The sequence below is a fragment of the Polypterus senegalus genome, chromosome 13 (assembly GCF_016835505.1).
Source record: "Polypterus senegalus isolate Bchr_013 chromosome 13, ASM1683550v1, whole genome shotgun sequence".
Classification (NCBI taxonomy): Eukaryota; Metazoa; Chordata; class Cladistia; order Polypteriformes; family Polypteridae; genus Polypterus; species Polypterus senegalus.
The window spans coordinates 9,461,049-9,486,598 of NC_053166.1; the positions used below are offsets into that span (position 1 = coordinate 9,461,049).

At 41.9% G+C, this 25,550-nt stretch overlaps 1 protein-coding gene across 1 annotated transcript; it reads left to right on the forward strand.

Annotated features, from left to right (window-relative positions):
* The first annotated feature begins 355 nt into the window (after window positions 1-355).
* Window positions 356-22,918, forward strand: LOC120542068 (eukaryotic translation initiation factor 4E-binding protein 3-like). The gene is made up of 3 exons (XM_039774200.1): window positions 356-727; window positions 11,738-11,911; window positions 22,412-22,918. Exons 1-3 carry the CDS (start codon window positions 592-594, stop codon window positions 22,441-22,443), a joined length of 342 nt encoding a protein of 113 aa, XP_039630134.1. The 5' UTR covers window positions 356-591; the 3' UTR covers window positions 22,444-22,918.
* Window positions 22,919-25,550: the final 2,632 nt, after the last annotated feature.

Here is a 25,550-nt window from a genome sequence, read left to right on the forward strand (position 1 = left end):
AATGGATAACACGGTACAACACCCTACTACTACAAACATAACATTCTGAAACTCGATTAACTCAATTTAAGTATTGCAGAGGGCGTATGTAACGTCTTTCCTATGTCACGTTTTACTTGAGTTTTATTATATTTACAAAAAATGTATTACATTAAAATATTAAATCAACAACCCTGCTTTAGGCCATTTATTTTTCTACCAACCGCGGAACGCATGCGTCGGCTCTATGTGCACTCAACACGCATGCGCCATAACTTGCCCTCGTACGTCACGTTTGTCTCGTCGCAGGCGCGTGATCAGACCAGGTCACGTGTATGGGATTGCGTCAACCCTGCGCGCTCGCAGTCCAAATAGAGGCGCACGTGGTCGCGTGTTTTGCTCACAGTATCGAGTTTGAGGGTGTCGGTGAGCTGAGCTGGACGTGCGGGAGAACTTTAAGAAGCCCAAGGCGTGCTGCTTTCTTCTTTCGTCTGTATTTAATGTTTATAGTTTAAAGTGCAGTTAAGTATAGATTCTGGATTGCGTTCGTTTTTGCATTATCTTATTTCCAAAGTAACCAAGAGTTCGTGAAAGCAGCCCCTGTTTCATACAATGTCCGCGACGAACTGCAAACAGAGCAAAAGCTGCCCCATTCCGACCCGAGTGCTGCACTTGAAGGACTGGTCTCAACTCCCAGACTGCTACAGCACGACGCCTGGCGGGACGCTCTTTTCCACCACACCAGGAGGTAAACTTTTAGGGTCTTGCAAGCGAGCCAGGGCGCGGACGGGAGGTGGGGGGTTGGGGACGGATGGACGACTCCGCGTCATCCCCTCCCGTCCGCGTTGGGCTGTTGCGCTGAGAAGGAAGAAGCCGTACGCGTCTGGATCTGCACATCGGGCGCTCGGCTGTGATTTGATTACCGCGTGTGGTGTGATCCGTATACATGTCACCGGTTGGGTTGTCAAGTCAAAAATAGCATATCGCGTAATGTAGTTTATGCTTTTTATCGCTGGGGTAGTCGCGATCTCGTGCGATTCAAGACTCCAGTTTGTTTACTTCTCCCCTTGAGGGTTTCGAATGATCCCAACTCGACGGAGCACGTCGTCAATGTGGATGCAGTTTATGTAACCTTTTAATTTTTTACATTATCTGAAAACGAACATGGGATATTTTTTTTAGACTCGTCATGGCGTTTTCTTGTTCTTTAATGAATTTAGTGTCACGGCAGCGCAGTGCTTAGCTTGACCGGTTTGCACGGCCGACCCGGAATTTTCCCTTGTCCACTATGACATGCGTTGGTCTTCTCGTCGCCCTACTGACGCATATCCCACCCAACAAGATTTCGGCTAATGAGTGTATTGAAATTCGTACGGGGTGCACCATTTTAATGTGTTTTCTGTTGCATGACTGAAGTTGTTTGCTCTTAAATATGGCGACTTATTGCATATTTGTAGATAGTAATTATATTTATTAAGCATGTTCTGTAGCTACTCAAAACACTTTACATAGACAGTGTGCAGCTTCCATGCATGATGCAACAGTGACCATACTTGCACCAGTGCGTTTGCTATTGGGTGGTGAGGAGGAGAGGGAGCCAATTGGAGAAGGGGGTGATAAGGGGGCCAGAGTGTACGATTTCCATTTACTTATTGGGCCGACACATTACAACATTTATGATACAATTGGTTACATTCTTTGTTTTTCCAGTTGGAGCAGAGACAGGCAGGGGCGTAGCACAGAACTATGGGCCCTGTACACAAGCTGCCTCTTTGGAGCCCCTTCCTCTTGATCCATGTCTGTCACACATCCTTTTCATTGCAGGCTTTGAGCCAGAAGTGCATTCTGGGTAATTACTACCCAACCACCCCCCCATACTAGGGCCATGCAGCCAAGTGAAGTGTCCTGCAGTGTGATTTGAAATCACAGCCTCAGGGTGAGAAGTCCAAAGCCGTATCCTCTACACCACACTGCCTGTCCTGTCCTGGACTTTGGGGTACACCTGCCCAGGGACGACCTCTTAATGACTGTGGTGAGCGAGGATGCCTTATCCAAAGGATGGCACCTCAGCCACCGAATTAGCACCCCCTGCTGGCCTCGCTGACACCTGTGCCAACCATAACCTCTTTGGTTTCCCATCCAGTTACTGGCCGGGCTCAGACAGTTTTTTGGTAGATGACCTGTTCAGCGGTGTAGGTGGTACGGCATACTGGGAGTTGAGGCCTTTTCTGACTGGAAGAAAATCGGGAATCCTAAGGTAGATGGAACTTCATTTTTATTTATTTATTTTTTGTATTGTGTTACCCGTTATGAATGCAATGAGAACTCGAGCAAAATGACACCTTTTATTGGCTAACTAAACCGATTACAACATGCAGGCTTTCGACGCAACTAAGCGACTTCTTTAGGCAGGCTTTTAACAGAAGTTCTAGAAATAAGTACTTAAATCTTACAACAGACACACACACGTGAATTACTAAACCACTAAAACGAGGAGACTTGTGAGTGACTTGGCTAAAGATAAGAGTGGAGTCCCAGTGAGGCATTAAAAAGGCACATTGCCACTGGTATTAAGAGGTCCCAGTTAGCGTTCCTTAACGCACTTTTGCTGAATAATTCGCTAAAGACCACAGAACGAGGCTGTGTGGCATTGTTCATAATGACCGTCAGTTTTGTTCTCATTCCCTCCTCCAGCAGGTCCTGAGGGTGTCCCATAAATAAGCTTGCCTTCTTTAATCTTGTGTGGATTTGGCGGGCCTCTCTTCAAATGACGTCACCTGCTCGGAACACCTCACTGGCCGTCAGATTTGTAGGACGTGTAAAGGATGGCAGTGCCCCCATTAACGGTGTGCAGTCTCGTAAAATGAGTCTGCTCTGCCCTTTTCCAGTTCCAGTCCAGTCCGGCTTGTCCTTGACGTTGAGACCCCCCATTGGGTATCCACTTCCTGAATAGTGATTGGGCGCAGACGGCTTTTGATGCAGCAAACGTCAATAAGCAGTTTCTTTGGGTTTGTTAAAGAGATTGTAGACAATTCTCTTTGCACGAAGAAACAGAGTTCTCCACCTGAACTCCTCTTCTCTCCTCTGTCTCATTCGGCTTATCATTACACCTCATCCAAATAGTGGCCAGGCCCGGACATGCCTAGCTTTAGCTGGCTTACCTGTTCTCAAGTGCAGGTGGTATGGCACACATACCAGGAGATGAACCCGGTTCTGCCTGGACGAAAACCAGGAATCCTAACTGCTAGGTGCATACAACTTGTTTTGTTTTGTCCTGAAAGGAGTAATTTGGCTTTTTAGAGAAGCTCAATAAGTTAATTCAATACTTAACTGGTGCAGAATCATCTGAGAATTTCTGTTAGTAACCTGACCCGCTGCTATGTATATTTATAGTCTGCGCTGTATCGAGTGAAAAGAAAAGAGAGAAGAAACGAAACGCGTTACCGGTGTGAAGTTTGTACGTTCTCCTTGTGTACGTGTCACATGTTCTCTGGGGATTCCTGTTGTAACTGCACATCCCGAGGTTCGGGCCAGTGTGCGCTCTTCAGCGGGCTTTCAACTTATCCAGACTTGCTTCTCTTCCTGTGCCTGTGCATTACATTACTAACCCAGCCATTCAGCTGTTCTGAAGTTGACCTTGCGTTTGTCGGCCTTTCTTTTCTAGTAAAGCTGTGCAGGTGGGCATAGGTTAACATAATCCAACTGATAGATAGATAGATAGAAAAGGCACTATATAATAGATAGATAGATAGATAGATAGGAAAGGCACTATATAATAGATAGATAGATAGATAGGAAAGGCACTATATAATAGATAGATACTTTATTAATCCCAAGGGGAAATTCACATAATCCAGCAGCAGTATACTGATACAAAGAAACAATATTAAATTAAATAGTAATAAAAATGAAAAAAATTAAAATAAAATTAATGTTAGCATTTACTCCCCCGGGTGGAATTGAAGAGTCGCATAGTGTGGAGGAGGAACGATCTCCTCAGTCTGTCAGTGGAGCAGGACGGTTACAAAAGTCTGTCACTGAAGCTACTCCTCTGTCTGGAGATGACACTGTTCAGTGGATGCAGTGGATTCTTCATGATTGACAGCAGTTTGTTTAATGCCCTGTGTGTGGGGGGGCACCTAACTGCCACAGTTACATGTACAGTAGAGGTCAAAGGAAGGCCTGCCTGCTCCTTCGAGTGATCTTCTTGGTTCAGGTTTAGTCTGCAGCTAAACCTCAGTTAGGCCAGGGAATTGCTTTTTGACTTTTGCTGCACTAAAGAGCCCCCCTTTGTGATCACCGTTCAGAGAGTGGAGGTAAAGGTGGTCCACTCGTAACAAGTACTTTGGGGCAAACCTCGGTGATGGGTGGGACTGGTTTCCTAATATAGAAGAAAGGACAGAGCTGGCTGTATTTTCTTAGGGGACTGCAGTCCTTGAGTGTGGGTAATGACAGAATGCCCAGAGGGGACTGGGTGGTCTCATGGCCTGGTACCCCTGCAGATTTTATGTTTTCTCTCCAGCCGTCTGGAGTTTTTTTTTTTTCTGTCCTCACTGGCCATCGGACCTTACTCTTATTCTATGTTAATTAGTGTTGTCTTATTCTAATTCTTACTTTCTTTTATTTTTATATTCAATTCATTATGTAAAACACTTTGAGCGACATTATTTGTATGAAAATGTGCTCTAGAGAGAAATGTTGTTGTTACATTTACCAAGCCTTCCTTTCCTAGTCGAGTTGTGCGATGTGACATTCTTCACATCTTCTACAACTCTGTAGTGGCAAAGGACAAAATGAAAACAAAACTTCATGTCTTTATGAACAACGCTGCCCATCCTCTCTGTGACACACCACACATTGGGGACTTTCAGACAACGAATCATTCGGCAGAAGTATGCAAAGGAACATGACTGGGGTCCTCAATCACGGTCCTGGAGGGCCGCACGTTTTTGCTCCAACCCAATTGATTCATATGAAGCACTCATTGCTCAAGTGACACTTCTGCGTCACTTTAGTGGTCTCGCTCTCATTAAGATTTTGAACCCTCATTGCTTATTTTAGTCTTAAACAGCTGTATTCTTGGTTTTTAATTTGCTCCTAATTGGCAATACCATGCACATGACAACAGAGAGGAGCAGTTCTCCATTTATCTTGTTACCATTGACACTTGTATGTGTTTATCATGCACTATTGGGTTTAATTAAATACTTGCAAGCAAAGTGAAGGACTGAGAATTACTCCTCCATTTTAGCCTTCAAATCATTTTGGATGATATCCTTAGAAATGGGAAGACAACCTCGGATATGAGAATGACCTGACATGGCAGAGTTAAAGCACCAAGTAGCCATGAAATTCAATTATTGGCAATTAATAATTAAGCAACCGGGTTAGAACAAAAACCTGCAGTCACTGCGGCCCTCCAGGAGTATGCCTGTATAGCGCCTCACTGGTGCTGTCAAGTCAAATGTTTTTCTTCTAGTAATTCTGGTGTGCGTATTTATCAATTTATTTAAAGAGCTTCTGTAAAAAGCCAAATATCCCCCTGAGGACAATAAAGTTTTATTGATGTATTTATCTTTGATTGATCTTCTGGCTGAGCTGGTGCCTTCTGACTCCAAAGTCTCACCTCTGTTCAAGTACATGAAATGGAGAGTGCCGTGACCCAGAGTGATTTCTTTCTGATGTCCGTGAAAACATGGGGTGCCAGTCCTTCACAAAAGGAATCAACTTACCATGTACATCGAATACATGAGAAATGTTACTGAAAAGAGTCCATTGAAAAGAGCCTGCGAACATACAAAGTGTGGGCAAGGGCAGTTAGTATCTGCAGTACTGGAAGTGCTGTCTTTGTGGCCAGGCAAGTCGGGCTTTGCATCCAGTGTTACTTACCAGCTTCTTCCTTCTGTCTCTGTGGCATCGATTGGTACTTTGGTGGGTCGACTTCAGGGAAGAATCTTTAAGGGAGAGCTTGACATTCATAGGAGGAGGAGGAGGATGGTGACATTTCTGTGGACGCTGAGCCATTTCACCCATCGGGCAAAGCTTCACTTTTACTTTCAGTCTAAATAAACAGTGAAGTAAACTCTCCTTAATAAAATCCAGCATTGTAAAATCACACAGGTTTTCATTTCATTTTTTTTTTTTTTTTTGTTTGTATATGTATGTATATATATATATATATATATATATATATATATATATATATATATATATATATATATATATATATATATATATATATATATATATATATATATATATATGTATATATATATATATATATATATGTATGTATATATGTATATATATATATATGTATGTATATATATATATATATATATATATATATGTATATATATATATATATATATATATGTATGTATATATGTATATATATGTATGTATATATGTATATATATATATATGTATATATATATATATATGTATATATATATATATATATATATATATATGTATATATATATGTATGTATATGTATATATATATATATATATGTATATGTGTGTATGTATATATGTATGTATATATGTATATGTGTGTATATGTATAGCGCCTTTCTCACTACTCAAAGCACTTCGCAGTTGCAGGTTAAGGGCCCAACAGAGCAGAGTCCCTTTTGGCAGTTTTTACAGGATTCGCCGATTGCCAGTGCAGATCCCCATCCTCCGAGCCAGCACTCCGCCTGTAGTTAGGAAGCTCGCTTCACCTGCTGAACGATTGACAATAAAATGCAGTTTAGCCCAAACACAATCATTGAGCTCTTCACAGAAAAGAAACCTACGCAGTCTGCTTTGTATTGTTACTCCAGCTCGTAGCGTTTGGAGTGTAAGAGCAGAGAACACGAATGGATGGATAAGGGTTTGCGCTCTGCGGATGTCTCGCGCCTGGTTAGTGCACGTATTTATTTATTTTTTTTCTTTTTATTTTATTGCAATCCATACAAATCAATCAAGTTTTTACAAAAAGAAAAATTGAGTTAAGAACCGATCGATCCCCACCCGTGAGAGAGCGAGCGAGGCAAACGGCGTGAAATTGAAGGCTTGTAAACATACCTAAATTAATAAATATTACTGATTAGATCCTGCCATGTTTTGAAGAAAGTCTGTACGGATGTCTCTTGCCTGGTCAGTGTAGTTATTTGACCACTGTCCACGTGCGAATGTTTTTTAGGGTGCAAGTTAAGTAGAGCTTAGTGTGCTTTACGATCCGGTGAGTCAGTGCAGCCGCTGTCTCCGACCCCCTGCTGCTTGTCCTCTCGTACAGTAAGCCGTGCAACAGCAAACGCTCCCCAAAACTTTGCTTTAAAGGACCAGTTTTGCTGCGTGGGTCGGAGGGCAGGTTGCCAGTGCCTCATGTGCCGGGATGACCAGTTTATACGTAGTAATGTGTGGGGTTTTTTTTTCTTTTCTTTAAATGTTGTGGTCCTTCTTGAAGAATTGATTCCGCTGAAACGTTCACACACTAAAGATCAGCATTGGGTGTTGGTTGCAAGCTTTATTCAATAGTTTTGTGGTTTTTAACAATCCAGCGAAGCTACGGAAAATCAAATCGGAGTGCTGAACGTGCAAATTATTCGCTTTTTCATATAAATACATAAATAATATGGAGATATTGCCCAGTTGTAATACAACACTCTGAAAACTGCAGAATTTAGTTCAGCCCATTCTGGCTGAAGGTGGCAAAACAGCCTTGGGGCCAACTGGCGTCATGTAGTAATTCAGAGGTGGCACTCGATTTAAAGCCCAATGTCTTGGCCAGTAAGCCATGATGCCTCTCTGTTTGACTAAACTTGACGGCTGTGTAGTGTGCTGAAAATCTGATTTTCTTAAGCAAAACATTTTCTGTCTTACGCACTGCGTTCTCTTTGATTGTGTTTAACTAATGCATTAATTATCCAAGAATATTACTAAGCACTGATGATGGGGCATCAAGTTAATGATAGCAGCTTGTCTGTTTTCCATCCATCCATTATCCAGCCCGCTATATCGTAACTACAGGGTCACGGGGGGGTCTGCTGGAGCCAATCCCAGCTAACACAGGGTGCAAGGCAGGAAACAAACCCCGGGCAGGGTGCCAGCCCACCATAGAGCTTGTCTGTTTTCGTATTGTTAAATTTCCAATTTGGAATAAGTTTGACAGTTTAGGAGCTGCTGTGTGTTTTTTTTATTATTTTTAATCAAGTTGCAGCAGAATTCAGCCCAAGACTTGGTTTTTTTTAAATTTTAAGCTTCGTGATTATTTATCTTTTGTTATTGTGAAGTGTGAGACGACAAGCTAAGCTCTCCTGATTCTTCAGCTGGTTTCGGGCAGCACTTCACTCTGCTGTCCTAAAGTCATTAAACAAAGCAGCCCCGAAGCAGCTTCTTGATCTCTTTTTTTTAACAATCGCTTTCTTTGTGTTTTTATTTATTTATTTTTTATGAGCATTAACAACCTCGCTTCTTAAAATTTGGCGAGATGGAAAAACGTCCAAGTGTCCAAGAAGTCGGCAACATTACTGGTGTGCTGCAAAGGAATGAAACCCGAGCCCCCTGTTGTTCTGGGCGTGTCCTCCCCTTGGCTGGAATCTGCGCTCAGGCGTGGCGCCTGCTGGCGATTGGAGGAGCCGCTGGGAACATGTTGTTCCAGCCAAATGTGAAGAGTTCTAGGAAAGGGAGAAAAAAAGTCTGGAGAGGAGGAATTCTGCGAAAGCACATGGGCCTGATTGGATTGAAGTTCTCCTCGGGCAGCATGCGGTGCAAAGCAAAGTAAATGGATGTTGCTTAAAATTAAAGGTGTGGGGGGTAACCGAGTGGAAAAGCGGTTTAACATTTTTTTTTGTTATTTAATGAACATTTGCATCAGTCTTGTGTGTGGTGGCCACATGTTAACACTTGAAATGCACCAAGCCCGGGTCTCCTGTAGATTTCCATGCAGCACGGACAGATGTCTGGAATTTTTGTAGATTTAAGTGTAAACTTTTTGCATGGCTCCAGTAGATGTGTAAAAACAAGATAAAGAAAGGTCGCAAAGTGGAACACGCTTACGATTATTGAAGTGTGTGTCTTTGAGGTCCAGACCATTGCGACTGTCCGATCAGGGTGGGTAAAGGGGAAGGAGGTGTCCAGATTGGAGAATTGCCTTTCGACCGTCATGGCAGAGCACTGATGAACTGCCAACCCATTGTGAGACACTTCATAAAGTGCAGCCATTTTCCATTGAATTCAGTGGCGAGTCACGACTTTGCACGACCTAAAAGGTCTATTTGCTTTAGATATACTTAGGGGGGAAAATGGCATTTTTACATCGTATGGGACTCCCAACATTCGCCTGGCTTCACAGACCTGAACTGCAGTGGTGTTTTATTGTGTCCACAAGTATTCACTTATTCACATACACGGGCTTTTTTATTTTTTTTTTAAATTCACGTATTATAGTGTTTCTTTTACTATGCTTGGACAGGAAACTTCAACTGGGATTGCTTGATGGCCAGTTCCATTCCAAGAACTCTTTATCTAATTTCAACTTAGGGTTTTCTTCTTTTGGATTGGCATTGCTAAATTGGTGTGTGTGTGCGCGCACACGTGTGGTGGACTGATGCCACACTGATGGTGTTCATACCTTGTGCCCGATGTTTGTTTGCCCCGCAATCCCAACCTGGATAAACAGTTATGAAAATTGGTAAATAACTCATTGCAGTAAATATACGTGGGGCTATAAAAAAAATAAAAAAAAAGTTTCTGCCCTTTTTTTTTTCTTAACTCTGTTTATTAAGAATAGCGTCACTTTTCTACACAGTCACCTTCGTTGTGCGATGCAATTTTCCAACTTCTCAATGCCCAATTACTACTACTACTCCCACCTTCACCGTTTGAAACGAACATATAAAAGTGCGGAAACTTTTGTACATCCCTTGTTCCCCGCACTATTTGATTTTTACCATCTTCTGAGGTCACATGATGTGGCTTGGCTAGCATTTATAGAGTTGTGACAAATGGATGCTTCTGGTCTTTAAATCGAACGCCACAGCATAAGAGTATTTCTCCCCTTCCTAGTCTCGTCATGTTTTTAGGCAAAACCTGATATTACATTAAGACCACCTAAAATATGTCTCTTGCCGCTTGCTTCATTATTTATTTATTTTTTTAATTAATTGAGGATACCCTTTTAAGGTTGGAGATGCCATGTGATTTGTGGCCTCGGTTGCAGTAACTGCCTCTGAAGTGTTTTCCCCAGAACTGGAACACTTTGTAAAGAAATTTGCTTCTTATCTGTAGATAGAGCCGTGTCCCACGTGTGCGATTTTTATGATGTATAGCAAAAAAAATAAACAAACAAGTGAAGGAAAAACGGCATGTGAACGGGTAGATTTTGCTCACATGTTGATAGTGCTTATCAGGGTGTCCAGAAAGCGCAGTGCTGCACCTTCCCCTCCCTTTGTTTATGTGAGTGTACATTGCCAGAGCGCTTTATCTCCTTCATTAGTTGCTCTGCCTTCCAGTGGCAGTTGTAAAGTTCTGTTGTTTTTCCCCCTGTGTGGCTGCCAGGGATGGATGAGGTGTGGTGGTCACCGCCTTTTCAGATCTTGTTCACTCAAGTATTAACTCCGATTGTGTTAGTATTCATTTGTTACATATTTAACAGACCAAGTAATGCACTTATTGAGAGCACTTTAAACACTTCACCTTTTTCCAGGCCATCTTTTGTTGCAGAATAAATAAATAAAATAACGTGAAATATCCCCAACGTTGGTCTTGAACCTGCACAATCTGATTCGGGGTAACACGGGGGCTCTGGAGTCTGTGGGCTCACTCACACCTCCTAAACCGTGTTGCCCTTGTTTTCAAAGGCACCATTCACGTCATAAGTCTGTTAGCAGAGAGTGTTTTGGAAAAATCCTGTCAGCAGCAGATTTCTTAGCCAAACGCTTATTCCGTTGAGATGAATGGTAGCTCATGCAAAGAGCTGTGTTTTTGGAGTGGTGTTTGCAGCATTTTTATAGAAAGTCACTGCCTCTCCCTGCAGGATGAGCCAGGAGTAGAGCAGGATCTCAAAACATTGTGGCAGTGTGGAGACAGAAGTCTTCATTGACCCGGTCAAGCAGCACCCTGAGTTGTATGACCCAGCTCATACTTTATTTAAGAAACCGCACTAAAAGTAGCAAGGAAGGATGACAGTCATAGAACCTGCAACTTAATTAGTGATGGCAGCTCTGTCCTGACAAGTTCTTTTGAAGCTCCACAGAACGTATGGCCTGTGCTCCTCCTAAGATGTACAAGTGCAGATTTTATCTCTCCACTCACTCCCACACAGTGGTTGTCATGTCTTCACTCTTTGGTGACGCACCCACGACTCGCAGCTCGAGTGATTGGGGTTTTGCGCCACTTAATAACTTCACAAGGGATACCCCATGCCCAAGCTTGTCGTTCATGTGTTTGGTACTTCAAGGGTGGATCAATCAATCGATAACCCCTAAGCTGGACATTCATGTGTTAATGCTTTACAGCGATCAATACTTTATGGAGGACCACCTGCTCGTAATTCAGCTTTGGTTGTTCTAACACCTACCAAGTCTGTACGCAACCTTGTGATGGTGATCGATGACCATGATGCATCAGTCTCTCTGTAAAAACATTCACAATAGCTGAGAAACGCTGGAGAATTTTTGAGTTGCTATTGAATAAGCTAAATTGTTTTGATATAACTCCTTTGCCTCAGATTAATTTTTTTCCCCCGCCTCTCTCTTTTGTATACTTAGGGACCCGCATCATTTATGACCGCAAATTCCTCCTTGAATGCAGAAATTCACCAATTGCGCGGACACCTCCATGCTGCCTCCCACAGATTCCTGGTGTCACTGTACCTCAGCTCTCTCCACTTTCCAAACTTGAGGAACTCAAGGAGATTGAAGAGCCTGAAAAAGAAATGCCAGGTAATGTTTTATGAGTGTCAGAAGTGTTTTGTTTTATTTTGATCCATTTCCAGAAACCGGTTTACTACTTTCTCTTTGTAGTGTGTGTGTATAATTAAAAATGTAAATGTTGCCTTATTTTGTCAGTATCGAGAGCCTGCTGACGTACTGTATCACCGTATGGTACAGCAGCTGCACCAGGGCAGACAGGGAGAGGCTTCAGAGAGTAGTAAAGGCAGCACAGAAGATCATCGGCTGCCTTCTCCCCTGCCTGATGGACATTTAGAACTTCTGCTGCCTCAGCAGAGCAAAAAACATCAAGGACAGCTGCCACCCTGGCTCTGATCTGTTTGACCTGCTGCCCCCAGGGAGGCACTACAGGTGTGTCACAACAAGGACAGACAGACATTTTTCCCAAAAGCCATAACCATTTTAAACTCGCACATGCACTGACTACACAGTCTAACCCCCAACCCCTGGACTTCCTTCTATCCATCAACTGTGCGATATCCAATATCTAAATGGTATTGATAATAACTGTGCAATATCATTACTCTCAGGGTCCAACATCCACTACTCACTGCACATGATCATCATTATTGTGCAATATTTAAATTATGTGCAATAATCCAATAGTGCAATAGGTATTTATTCTTTCCATATGTATATTTTCTGCAAATTTTTTGCAACTTTTTGGACCATTTATTTATTTGTGGTGTTTTACATATATGTCTGCACTAGAGGTGCTGCTTTTAATCTCATTGTACATGTGTATAGTGACAATAAAAGGCGTTCTGTTCTATAATTATTGAACCCAAAAGCTTGTAGCCTGAAATCCTGAGGCCTCCTGTTTTTGCTATGAACAGTGTAATTTAGTGGAGGTGCCGCAGAAGGTTTGTATTTTTACATTATCAATTGCCTTTTTATTCAGGAAATTCACATTCGTTAAAGCTGTCCTACTAATCGCAAGTCTTGTTTGAAGTGCAACTCTAGAGCTGCTTATATGCATCAAAGCTACTGTATTTGTTAGAATCCTATTTTGTCCGTTTTAAATCAAAACCTAATTTTTCTGTTATGGGAAGAAGCAACTAAATCTTACGCACAGTAACAAATGCGGACGGCCTGTGCTGGAAGGTAATTGTGGTCTTTCTGAAAGCTTTGGCATTAGTGGGTGTGGTTATTGGTGTCATAAATGACTTCCTCTGAGCAAAACTGACAAATATTAAAAGAATATGCTACCCAAAAGGATTTATTTTATTATTATTTTTTTTAATCCTATTAATCCCATCTTTTTGTAGTAAAGAGTGAGAAAAGCATTATCTCGTGACTTTTATGGAGAGCAGAATGTACAAATACCTGACACCATAGGCTTCTAAGGGGACCAACTGTGAACGAGCAGCAAAAAACGCTAAAACATCCATGTGGCAAAACCTGTATGTCGGATATCCAATTGTATGCACTTAAGTTTGAAGACACATTTTTGTTTTTTTTGTTTTTTTGCTTAAATATTGTTAAGTAAACCACTATTGAAAAATATTCCCACGTAAAGCTTGGAAGGACATTTTAGATGGGACTGAGCTTTTTGACTTGAACTCCAACCATTCCCCTAATTTATTGGCATCAAAGCCACAAGTTGTTGTAAGGCAGTTTGTGGCACTGCATTGTTGAGTTTGCGTTTTTCTTGTTGAAGCACAGATATGAAGCCTAGTTTATTCCTGACAATATTTTCACTCGCTTTTCCTTCTAATCTCTAATTATACTCCAAACTCTTCAATGTTTACATGATGTGAAGCACCATGGAGGACAATGAGGTCCTAGATATCGGGGCATTGAGGTATACCCTGCTCTTTACAAAGGAAGCTCAGGGATCTTTTCTGACCTCAGAGAGTGCAGACCTTGGTTTTACATCTCATCCGGAGGATGGCGCCATTTTTCCAGCACAGTGTCTTCATCACTGCACTGGGGGCATTAGGAGATCCACAATCAGACCACAGGTTCAAGTGCACCTTGCTGTCCTCACCAACACCTCTTCCACCAGTAACCCAAGATGGTCTCCCATCCAAGTACTGGCCAGGCCTGAACATGGGAGCAGGTCATCCATCTGAAGCTAAGCAAGTGCATGTGGTATGGCTGTTGGTTGTGTGGAGAAGTGCTTTAAGAAGCAGGCAGGCCGCTACAACCGCAACAATCTGTCTCAATGTAATTAGACAAGACAAAAGAAATGGTGGCGCCTTCAGGAAGGCTCATGCTATCCACACCCGACTGCGCATTGAGGGCTCTGTGCTGGAACTGGTCAAGAGCACCAGATTTCTTGGCGTGCACCTGGCAGTTGACCTGACTTGGTCATTAAACACCACCTCAATAGCCAAGAAGGTGCAGAGGTCTGGACTTTGAACTCTAGGCTGCCCCCCTGCCCTCTGATCTGCCCCTAGTAGTTCATTTATATGCAGTGCATTTGTTACCCTTATCACTATTGGTTTTATTATTTTGGATTTATTACTATTTCAAATTATTATAATCTGTTCACTTACCTATTTATCTATTCTAGTATAGTTCCCCTGTCTTGTACAAATGCTGTGCTTATGTATACTTTGCACAGTGGTCCTGGGAGCTTTATTTCATGCCACTGTGTACCACAATATGGCTTATGGATGGTGTGACAATACAATCACTTGACTTGTTTAGTAAGCAAATTGTCTTTTTAAAGATAAATACATGGAAAATGGAGTTTTATTATTTTGAAGTTCACTTATCTCAGTTTAGCATAATTCAACGATGGTTCAAGTGCCATTCCCTTGTTGCTGATGGAGCAATATACTGCTGAACCTTGGTTAGTGTTTTTCAGTGGTGTCCAGGGTCAGAAATCTCCTTTAATATTTAACTCTGTGTAACCATTTAGCTAATATCTGGTTCTGCATCACCCTTGTGCCGTAGGGACCGTATGACAAGTGTACATATCTTCAGCATTAGTTCATTTTAGTTTGAGATGCAAATACAGAGAAAATGTGTTCAGTATGAATTTGAATTGACAATTTAGAGTTAACTGTTGGGGATTGGTTGCAGTTTGTAAGCACAGCAAAAAAGTGAAGAGTCCCGTTTCTTAGAAATATTGTCTGTCCTTACTGCCCACTTAGGCGACGGTCTGTGTAAATTTTATATTAGCAAATGGTTTTCTCCAGTGAGCAAGTATTTAAAGGGCCATTATTACAAGCAGAGGTTTGCAAGTTTAGTCCTGCACCCTCAACCCGTGGCTTTAGATTTTTATCCCAAACAATTTCATAATCTGTGGAGTCATTTTTACTTTGATCTCATTGTTTGAGAAGGTGAAGTTTTTCATTCCTTATGTTGCGTTTTTAAATATGACTGTAATGATTTTTTTTGCAATAATTTCAATGATTATTTCTGTCCTGTCTTTTTCCTTTTAATTCTGTACAGTTTTCTTAACTGCGGCCCGATATATTGGCAATTTTTAATGAACAGTAGAGACGATGCAAATTCAAGTGACACTGAATGCTAAACAGCAGCACTTGCCAAAAGTATCATCCACGTGTGTACTTGCTAGCAAATACTTGCCCGAATAACCTCAACATTAACAAAGTATGAAATGGTATTTATCCCTAGAAGGAAATGTAGTCTTTACAGAAGCTCAAGAACTAGTATAACTTAACAGCCTCCTCAATTACACACAGGAATTACAAAAAAGAAAACTTATATATTGACTTAAGATAGGAGCAGATACAGTGAGGCTTTGTAATGGTGCGTTGCTGTAGGTATTAAGAGCACCAGTCATGCTTCTTGACACACCTCTGCTGAATAGTTTATTGGCTAAAAGCCCTTAATACTCGTGTGTCACAGAGACGATGTGCAGCATTGTTCATAATGGCAATCAGTTTTGTTTTTATGATGTCCTCCTTTACTACCTCCATTGGGTCCAGAGTGTGTGTCTCGAACAGTCCCTGCCTTGTTAATCCACATGTTGATTTGGTGGGTCACTCTTAAAGTGATGCTACTGGCCCAGTGCACCACAGGATAAAAAAAAAATTGTACTGGTTGTCACAGAATTGTAGAATACTGTACTGTATTAGGCGGCACGGTGGCGCAGTGGTAGCGCTGCTGCCTCGCAGTTAGGAGACCCGGGTTCGCTTCCCGGGTCCTCCCTGCGTGGAGTTTGCATGTTCTCCCCGTGTCTGCGTGGGTTTCCTCCCACAATCCAAAGACATGCAGGTCAGGTGGATTGGCGATTCTAAATTGGCCCTGGTGTGTGCTTGGTGTGTGGATGTGTTTGTGTGTGTCCTGCGGTGGGTTGGCACCCTGCCCAGGATTGGTTCCTGCCTTGTGCCCTGTGTTGGCTGGGATTGGCTCCGGCAGACCCCCGTGACCCTGTATTCAGATTCAGCGGGTTAGAAAATGGATGGATGGATGTACTGTATTACACAAGAAAATTAAAAATATTGAATTCATCCCCAACTAACAAACTCTTCCCTTACCAGTAATTCTGTAGCACAGCGGTTCTCAGTCTTAGCCCTGGGGTCCTACTGTGGCTGCAGGTTTTTGTTACATTCAGTTATTCATTTTATCTTGAGTTGATCAAATTTAGTTAATTGGTATTTTTTATTTGTTTTTCCTTGTTCTGCATTCTGGAAAGGACAGCAGTGTTTTTTATTTACCTTTATAAGACAATTTGAAAAATGTTCATTGTAAAATGCAAGCAGAAGTACTCTTCTCTCTTTAGTCATTTGTCCCTGTTTTCCTTTTTGTATGCTGTGTGTGTGTTTGTTTTTGTGTATACAACACTGAATGCTGAAAAGCTGCATCTATTTTAGCATCAGACATACTAACTTAGTAAATTGATTAAATAATCAAAAAAAAAAATGAAGATCTTAAAAACCAAGTTGACCTCTAAATTATCCCAATGTATCAACATACTGTATATACCAATATAAATTTACCAAACAGTTTTATAATTTCTGCATTGACCACAGAACATACACACTAGGATATAACTGATAGCATAATTAGGCTCCAATTCAAAAAGAAAGATGTTTGGAACAAAAACCTGCGTCTGCGGGTGTCCCAAGAACAGAGTTTGAGAGCCAATGACTTGGCATAACCAGTGAATAAAGGACAAGTAGAAAATGGATGATGGCAGCTTGCTAAATTCATGAGTTAATCCAAGTTGATTACAAATCTTTATTGTGACCTACACTGCAAGAGCACAGTGAAATTCTAGTGCTGCAGTTGTGGGGAACAGGAAAGTACAGTATGTACAGTCAATAAGATAAGAATAAATATAAAAACCTTAAACAGTAGATGGGTACAGTATAGCAGTTAAGAAGAGATTACCAAGAGTTCTGTGAGGTTATTGGGAAGTTGCTGTCCCTGAAGCTGGTGAAGTGCTTTTCACTCACACCAGCCTCCGTCTCCTGCAGAATGGCTGCACATGGCAGTAGTGCTGGAAACCTCACAACACTTTACCAAGTTTGAGCTTCGAGGCTTAAAACAAGCAAAGAAGTTATTCAGCTCGAGCAGGACCAATGCGGGATTGTCTGTGGACATGGCTGGTACAATTTTGTAGTCCTTATCGCCTGCAAACCTTTCAGCAATCGACTTGGACTGTTGGCTGTTGCCTCCGCACTGTGTCTTTACTGCTTTAATTGTCCTTTGTAGCTCATACTTAAAGTCCGTGTTGCACTCTGTGTCACTGGAATTAAAAGAATAAATTGATTAGGGGTGAAAACTTGCCAACCTAGAGTCTGTGCGTATTGCATTTGTCTGGGGCAGAGTTTGAAAGCCCCCCTGTCTTTGCCAACTGGTTGCACACAATCTGCATTCTGAAGATGTTTATATTCACATTTGCACTTTTTAACAGGAAGTCTTAAGTGCTCAGTGGTTCCTTGCTCATTTCAGGCCAGTAGTAAAGTTAAAATCCAGTCTTATTCAACAGCTTGGTTCAAAATGTATGCTTGTGGCCGAGCACTTGAAGAGCCGGTAACTTTCAGCAGTAAACTTGGGAAGTGCATGATTTCTTAAATGGCCAACTGTTTAAAATCCAGGTACTGTATGTGAGGTCTGATGTCTACAGTGACAGAGTTGTGAGTCAGCATAGTCTGAAGCAAAGATCCTTGTGGTTATAGCGTGACAGGCATCTGGGGCCTTGTAAACATGAATCAGGTTAATGTGTGTTAATCTTTATGGAGGACAAGAGTTTGTTTAAGTAATAGAGAACAATAACCTCTGGTTATCACTGCAGCCTGTAGTTTACCAACTGTTAAAACATAATTCTGAAATTCAACTCGGATTCTCTTCTCTTTGGGTGGTTTTTGCAGCTTTTAAAGTTTTAAGACTGGGGTGGGTTGTGTGTGTTTTGTCTTTCACCTTTCTGCTTTACAGTTGGCACTCGCTCATTTGTTTTGCCTTCCAAATACAGTAGTCACATGCTGTGCAGATTTCCTGGCCCGTGACAAGCTATTTTGCAGAACCTGATTTGTTTAGAGGAGGGAGGAGACCAACTCAAGATGTGACATTCTCAGGCGCTTGTGCTTTGGCTGTGCTGGGTGAAGGAGTTACGTAAAAGTGTGTACTGGACAGACGGGAACATGTCTGAAAACGGCAGTGTTGTCTATTTTGGAGTGGCTTCCTGGTATTCCACTCAAGTAGGCCTTGTTTCTAGGCCATCATATTGCTTTTCTTTAAACTTAAGTTTGTTTATTTAAAAAAAAAAAATAAAGTCTTCAGAAATCTTGAACTTGGAGTGTGTAAGTGCTGTTACCTTCTCATTTGGAGCAATGCAAAGCAAAGTAAATTTGATTCCAGAGTCCGCAAAAAATGAATGGTAATTCTTTAATGTTTTTTTTGAGACATATTATTAAATCTGGAGGTTAATGCATCCTTCATTTATATTTATTGTAGACATTTTGAACTTGTTTTAGGTTATCTGTAACCTTAGCCAAGAAAATAACTAGTAAAGCCATGTGTCACTGGCTGGCAGTGGTAGGTCATCGGCAGCTGATGAACAAGTTGACATCTCCGTCTAGAATGGCTGTATATAAGATACGTCTGAGAGTTGAGCACAACTGAATATCCCGGCATGTTGACTCGGATTTTGTATGGAAGTCACAGAGAGCCTAGAATAGCATGTGAAACACCAATGGCGTAGCTAAGTATAGAGAGTCCTCCACCACCGCCCCCCCACACACACGCATCCTTGAAGTTTAAAATTTATGTCTCTTGTTGGCAGAGCACGAAATTGGGACATCATGCCTTACCATGATCTTATATCTCATGTTTCTGTAAATGGAGGGTTTGAAACATTTAACCGAAATGCAGCCAGAATTCTCTTGAGCCCACCACTTGGTAGAGCTCTGTAATTAACTACGTTCAGAAATATTGTCTAACCGTCAATTAAACATCTTGGAACGTTTATTGCAGAGGTCCTCGGGTTCGATCCTGGAGGGCCATAATGGCTGCATGTTTGTTCCAACCAGATTTCTTATTTAGAGGCCGATTACTGTTGCTGAAGCCAGTTGTTACTCGACCAACATTTTTAGTTCATTTGCCTTTGAGTGACCCCTCACTTAAACCTTTTAAGTGTTGATTAGCTGCGTCCTCAGCTTTTAATTGCTTTTTGCTTTCTTAACCAGCTGCCAGTTAACAATGAGATGAAAGTGAGCAGCAGTTCACCATCTAAGTTGGTCTCATTTACGCCTGCCTTTGTGTGTGTGTGTGTGTGTGTTCTTGAACTATCTGTTTGAATAAAATACTTGTAAAGAGAGTGAAAAACTTTACTAATGAACTCTGAACCACAAGTCACTTGGATGGTACCCTAAGATTGGAAAAAAATGCAATCTAAGGGCGCTTTTCCACTGCATAGTACGGCACGACACGGTTCAGTTCAGCTCACTTTTGGGGGGTTTTCCACTGGGAACAGTACCTGGTACCTGGTCCTTTTTTTAGTACCACCTCAGCCGAGGTTCCAAGCGTGCCGAACCGTTACCAAAACGTGATGTGTAAACTCTGCTGGTCACTGATTGGCCAGAGAAAATCGTCATTACTGCGTCACTGGCTATTCTTTTCTTTAAAGGTACACACACGCGGAACTTCGGAAGTTTGTGTCCCGTCTTTCCATCGCTGGACGCAGTTTGTTGCATAAGTGGATGAATGTTTCTTCACACATTCGAAAGTTCTCCAGCCACTGAGTGTTTGTAAAACCGGGAACAATCACATCCCACCACTCTGAAGCACGGTTAAATGTCCAAACAGATGGTCTGTTGCGGCGACTTTTTTGCAAAATGTGGAAGATTTGTGATATACAGAATCAGCATTTTAATGTTACACTGGCAGTTAAGTTCATTTTATGCTTTGCAACTGTGATAAAAGTTAGCTAGTGACGTGCTTTTTTTAGATGCTTACCCTTGCGCGTCGTCGAGCTAAAGTGTTGTCGTTGTCTGCGTGTTGTTGTAAAAGTTCCACGGTGTCACGGCAGTAGAGGCGCCAACTATAACGACACGGGAATAATCCCGCCCACTCTAAAGCGGTACTAAACTGCAGTCGAAACACAAACCGAGCCGAACTGAGCCGAACCAAGGTGAGCTGTACTAAACCGTGCTGTGCCGTACTATGCAGTGGAAAAGCGCCTTAAGCATGGCCTGGTGAATGAAAGTCCTAACATTTTATGAGCCATTATTGGCTTCTAATTAAAAAAACTGGAGTGGAACAAAGACCTGCAGCGCGTAGCGGCCCATAGGACCAAAGCTGAAGGGACCCTTATGTGATGTGCATATGACAATCGTTATTTTTTTATTTTTTCCTCCTCCATCCAATCCTAACACATTAACTGATGTTGGGCTCTTCCTGTTCAATGTTGTCCACTCTCACTCACAGTCCATAATGCTGCAGATGATTTGGTTAGAGCCCAAGTTTCCCTTTGAATGCTAAAATAAATGTGCTGGAAACTAATGAATAACTGCTGTGTGTCTCTTAAAAAGCCAGCCATGGCTACAAACAAAATGGAAAGCACTCTTGAGCCAAAGTGATTAACTTGCCACCGTGTGATCGATTGCACAAAAAGAGATGGCTTCCGAGTAGTACCTTGCAGGTCTTGAATCGCATGCATTCACCTTAGCCATGACTGTTCGGCAGGATCTCAATGACGACCTGAATTTGCTTCAAACCTGGCCTGTGCTCCATTTGCCTGTTTCTGCTTATTCAGCTGCATGGTGGCTCTTTGTTGGGAGATGTCATGAAAGAACTGAACGAGGAAAGGTATAAATGGTGGATGAAATGCTGCAATCAGGGCGGTGCCTGAGCATTGTAAAATGGTGTATATGTGTCATTTTTGAACCAACAAACACCAATATTATGAGTTTCAGCCATTCTTCAAAGACCACCTGGGTTCATGCCCTCTCAGCACTTGTCGTCTTTCACAATATCTTGAATGACCAAATTACAACAAACTTTGTTCCGCATTGTTGGTTTTGTTTTGATTTACCTCTGCATTTATTTGAGAACTCACAAATGAATATAAGGGAGAAAAACACAGTGCCATAAATGTGATAAAATGATCCCTTTTGCTGTTACAGATGTGTTGGAAACATGGAATGTGTGTGTTCTTGTATTGCCACTATTTAATCTGTATCTTTTTAGACTTTTGAAAGCTGTGCTACCCATCTAAGACCAGTTGAAATCGAAGTAATCAACATTTACATAAGCGTTAACATTTGCAGTTCACCGTGCTCTGCTCATGCCTTTTGTTACTCAATTTTGAAGAGCAGTGTTAATGTTGTTGATGGGCCATCTGTTAAAAAGACCAACATTTCAACTGGATGGGTACACAGTCCCTTGCCCCTTTTGATACCCCTTACACTCTCTTTTATAGTAGCACTATAACAGACAGTTGATCAAAAAACATGAAGTGTAAGGCTTATTTATGTGTTTTATAACTCTTAAAGTAGGCCAGTATCGGTCGTCTTCTGACAGCAGTGCGAGAGGACGTTCCAGTTGACTTTTTTTCCTGCATCAATTCCCATGTAGTTGTCTTAGACCCATGAAAAGCACATTGTGGTGTTTTTTCAGACTCTCTGAGTGAGCAGAGTCTGTCTGGGTTCTTGTATGTTCTGCAGTGGCGCAGATCACAAGATGCTAAACAAGTAAATGTTTGCTTCTGACCTCCCAGAGAGAATAAAAAGTAAATGAAGAGGATAAAAAATTGTCCAGTAGGATTTGCGCATTTCTTTAAATGATCTTTCCCCCATCTGCAGTGTTCAATTGTAACTTGTTCAGGAGGGCAACAATAGGATCAGAAAAAAAGAAAATTAGCGTGTTGCCGGCGTGAGGATTTGTAGCGGCTGCAGAGTTCTACTTGTGTTGGGTTCGTATTGTGAGCTGCTTCAGTCCGAGCCTCCTCCCTTTATAAAGCACAAATGACCCACGGAGACAAACAGAGAAATCGAGTCTGCTGGCTAACTAGCATGCTGAGGCCATTTGGATTTTCCGTCTTCTAATGATTTTCTTCTTTCTTTTCAGCTGATGATGCCCAGTTCGAAATGGATATTTGAACAAGCAAGACGAAAAAGAACCGAGTGACTGTTTTTCTCCTTTTGTATGAAAAGTTTTGCTTATTGTCAACTTTTTTCCCTTGAAGAATCACAAAGGCCAATTTTGTGGGCGATTTGATTTCTGATGAAATGTAGGATTTCGAGGAAAATGTTGTACATGGTCTAACGTTTGCATTGTCTGATCTAGTTCATGTTCTTTTAAAAAAAAAAAAAGCCTTTTTTTTTTGGTTTGTTTTTTTTAATCCAATCGCAGAGGGTTATGCAGGTATTTTTAGTTTATGAATTCGGCGGTTTTTCTGGGCTTTGAAAACTTGCTGACTGTAGTAGATGTCATTCTGAACTGTGTACATAATGAATGTTAGTGGTAACAGCTGCTCCTTTGGAGTGTTCAGCTGGCAGAATTGTATTTCTGGACCTTGTGTATGATATTGTCTAACTGCTCAATTAAAAAACAAAAAAAAACACAGCCAATCAACCTGGGTTTGGTCAGTCGTCTTTACCGCCACGAGTGCCAGTGTGCAGCTGTTTGAGATACTTGTGGTTCAGTCTGTGCTTTACAGTGCTGGCCCAACGTGACACACAACCTCAAAACTCCGATGACATTCTCTCTGCTCTCCACTCTGATTGGACTTCTCTGTCACAGTTTATGGCACACACGTCGGGGTGACGCCTTGTGAGATGGACTCTTGTGTTTAAAGTTGGACTGTATTTGAGTATTGGGGATGACTGAATTGCAATTAGGTTTCATATTGAAAATATTTGTTTAAACGTAGCACCAGAAAAGTGTGATTTGCATCTTCACATCCGTAGCTGATAAGGGTGTCCAAATCGGACAGTTTAGGGCCGATGCTGATTATTGATTTCATGTCACTTCAGTTGCCCGACACCTATTTAGATTTTTTTTCCTTTTATTTTGTACAGAAACTCTTGCTTAACCAGACATGTAGGCGCCATGTGCTTTGTATTACAGTGCAATTTACACAATTAAACTGCAAAACATGGGTGTCACCTGCTCGTTTGTAATAACGAAATGAAATTCTGTAGGCTTATTGTTCAATAACCGTTTTAAGGGGATTTTATTTTTTTTACTCATTTTTTAACTAATAAAGCATGTACACAATTTATTCAGGTCTTAGCCCCAGCAGATGGGCCTCAGCAATCTCGCCTCATTATCACCAACTCCGATTCACTCGGACCTTAGCAGTGCAGGAGTGTGATGTGAGCGCTCAGTCCTGATGAAGAAAGTGAGGTCTTTACAAAGATCTGCAGTCTCTCCCAGTTCTAAGTCCATCATTCCATCTTGCCTGAAGTCTACCACCATCATTCTGCTGCCCAAATAAGTCACTGGCAGTCTCAATAACTACCAGCCAGTGATTGTGAAGTGTTTCAAACAGTTTGGCCTATGACAGTCAAAGCCATCCACCCAGTCACAGTGGATCCACACCAGTATGTTACAGAGCAAACCAGTCCTTGGAAGATGCCATCTCTACAGCCTTGCATTCTGCACTTTCCCATCTTGAACAGCAGGGGGAGCTATGTGAGGATGCTCTTCGTAGACTTCAGCTCGGCTTTTAACACAGATATCCTGGATAGACGGGTCGCAAAACTCGATGGCTGAGGACTTTCACAATCTGCTTGCCACTGGATCAAAGATCATCAGACTAATTGCCCTCCAATGGCTCAATTACGAGGGATATCCAGAAAAAAAGGTTACAAGTGCCCTGGAGGGTGCAGGGAATTTTTTTTTCGAAGGTTGGCATACCTGTGTGTAGGGGGGTCCTAACAGTCAAAGTAAGCCCGGGACCGCGTCAGTCAGTTGTGAAATGTCATCACAGCAAGCGAGTTTGTCAACCTCTGCTGAGGCCGTTTGCTCCACATACCGCCGATGCGAGATTCGTTCGGTCATCAAGTTCCTCACTTTGCGTTGCGAATCCGCGGCTGAGATCCATCGTCAGCTTGTGGAAACCAAACTGAAAGAATTCTTGGGTGGGAAACATTTTTCCAACGATGAGGAGGTGAAGGAGACAGTGTAGAAGTGGCTTTTGGAGGTGGAGCGGAGCGTATTCCACGAGGGCATAAAAAAAGCTGGTGCCCAGGCTGAAGAAGTGCATCAAAGTTGACGGCGATTATGTTGAGAAATAAACACATTTTGGAACATACCCTGTAAATTTTGGTTGAAATATATTCATTTTTCGATTTTTTAACAGCTGTTGTAACCTTTTTTTCTGGATATCCCTCGTAGATAGTCAGAAGATCATAAACTCTGCCCAGAAGATTATTGGCTTTACGCCGCCATCTTTGGAGGAACCGTTTGCCTCTCACTGCCTCAACACAGCAGCCAACATCATGGAAGAGCCTTCATCCCGTGGGCATCACCCGTGTGAGTTGCTGCCCTCTGGTGGGCGGTTCAGGTTCATCTACAGGGAGGTCCAGATCTAATTATGCAATCGTCATCCTCTTTAATAAAACTCCTGTGTGCGTCCAGGTGTCCGTGTGTGTGTGCGTCTTCTGGTGAAGTGTGCATGCGCGGGGCCACACGGCTCGTGTTCAGTCTCGTCTCCTGTGCAGAGACAGACGGACGGACGGACAGACAGACAGACAGACACAGAGGTGCACGCTTAAGAGAGACACACAGGCGCGCATGCATTGTTGCAATGTTACTTTTGTTGGTAGTTTTATTAAATTATTAATTTTTCAAATGTTTCCCACCCCCTCCCCCCCGTGCTTAAAACTCATTTAAAAAAAAAGTGTTTTTAGCGAGTGAGTCGTAAGGCTGTAGCGCACACTCTTGCAGTGTTAGTTTTCTCTGTTATTCAATGTTTTAACATTTAGTTTACTATTACGCTGTGCATTCAATGGTATACTTAACTATTTGTGCTTAAAAACTTAAAGTATATATTTACATACAGTTCATATGGTCTGGAACGGATTAATTGTATTTACATGCAGTCCTATGGGGGAAATCGGTTTAACGACCATAGTTTGGAATGAATTACAGTCGTGAGCCGAGGTTCCACTGTGTTACTGTCAGACAAACTTGCAGGCATTTTACGGAAATACAAACCAGTATTACTGAGAGAGAAAATTAAAGGCACACAATACAGTGA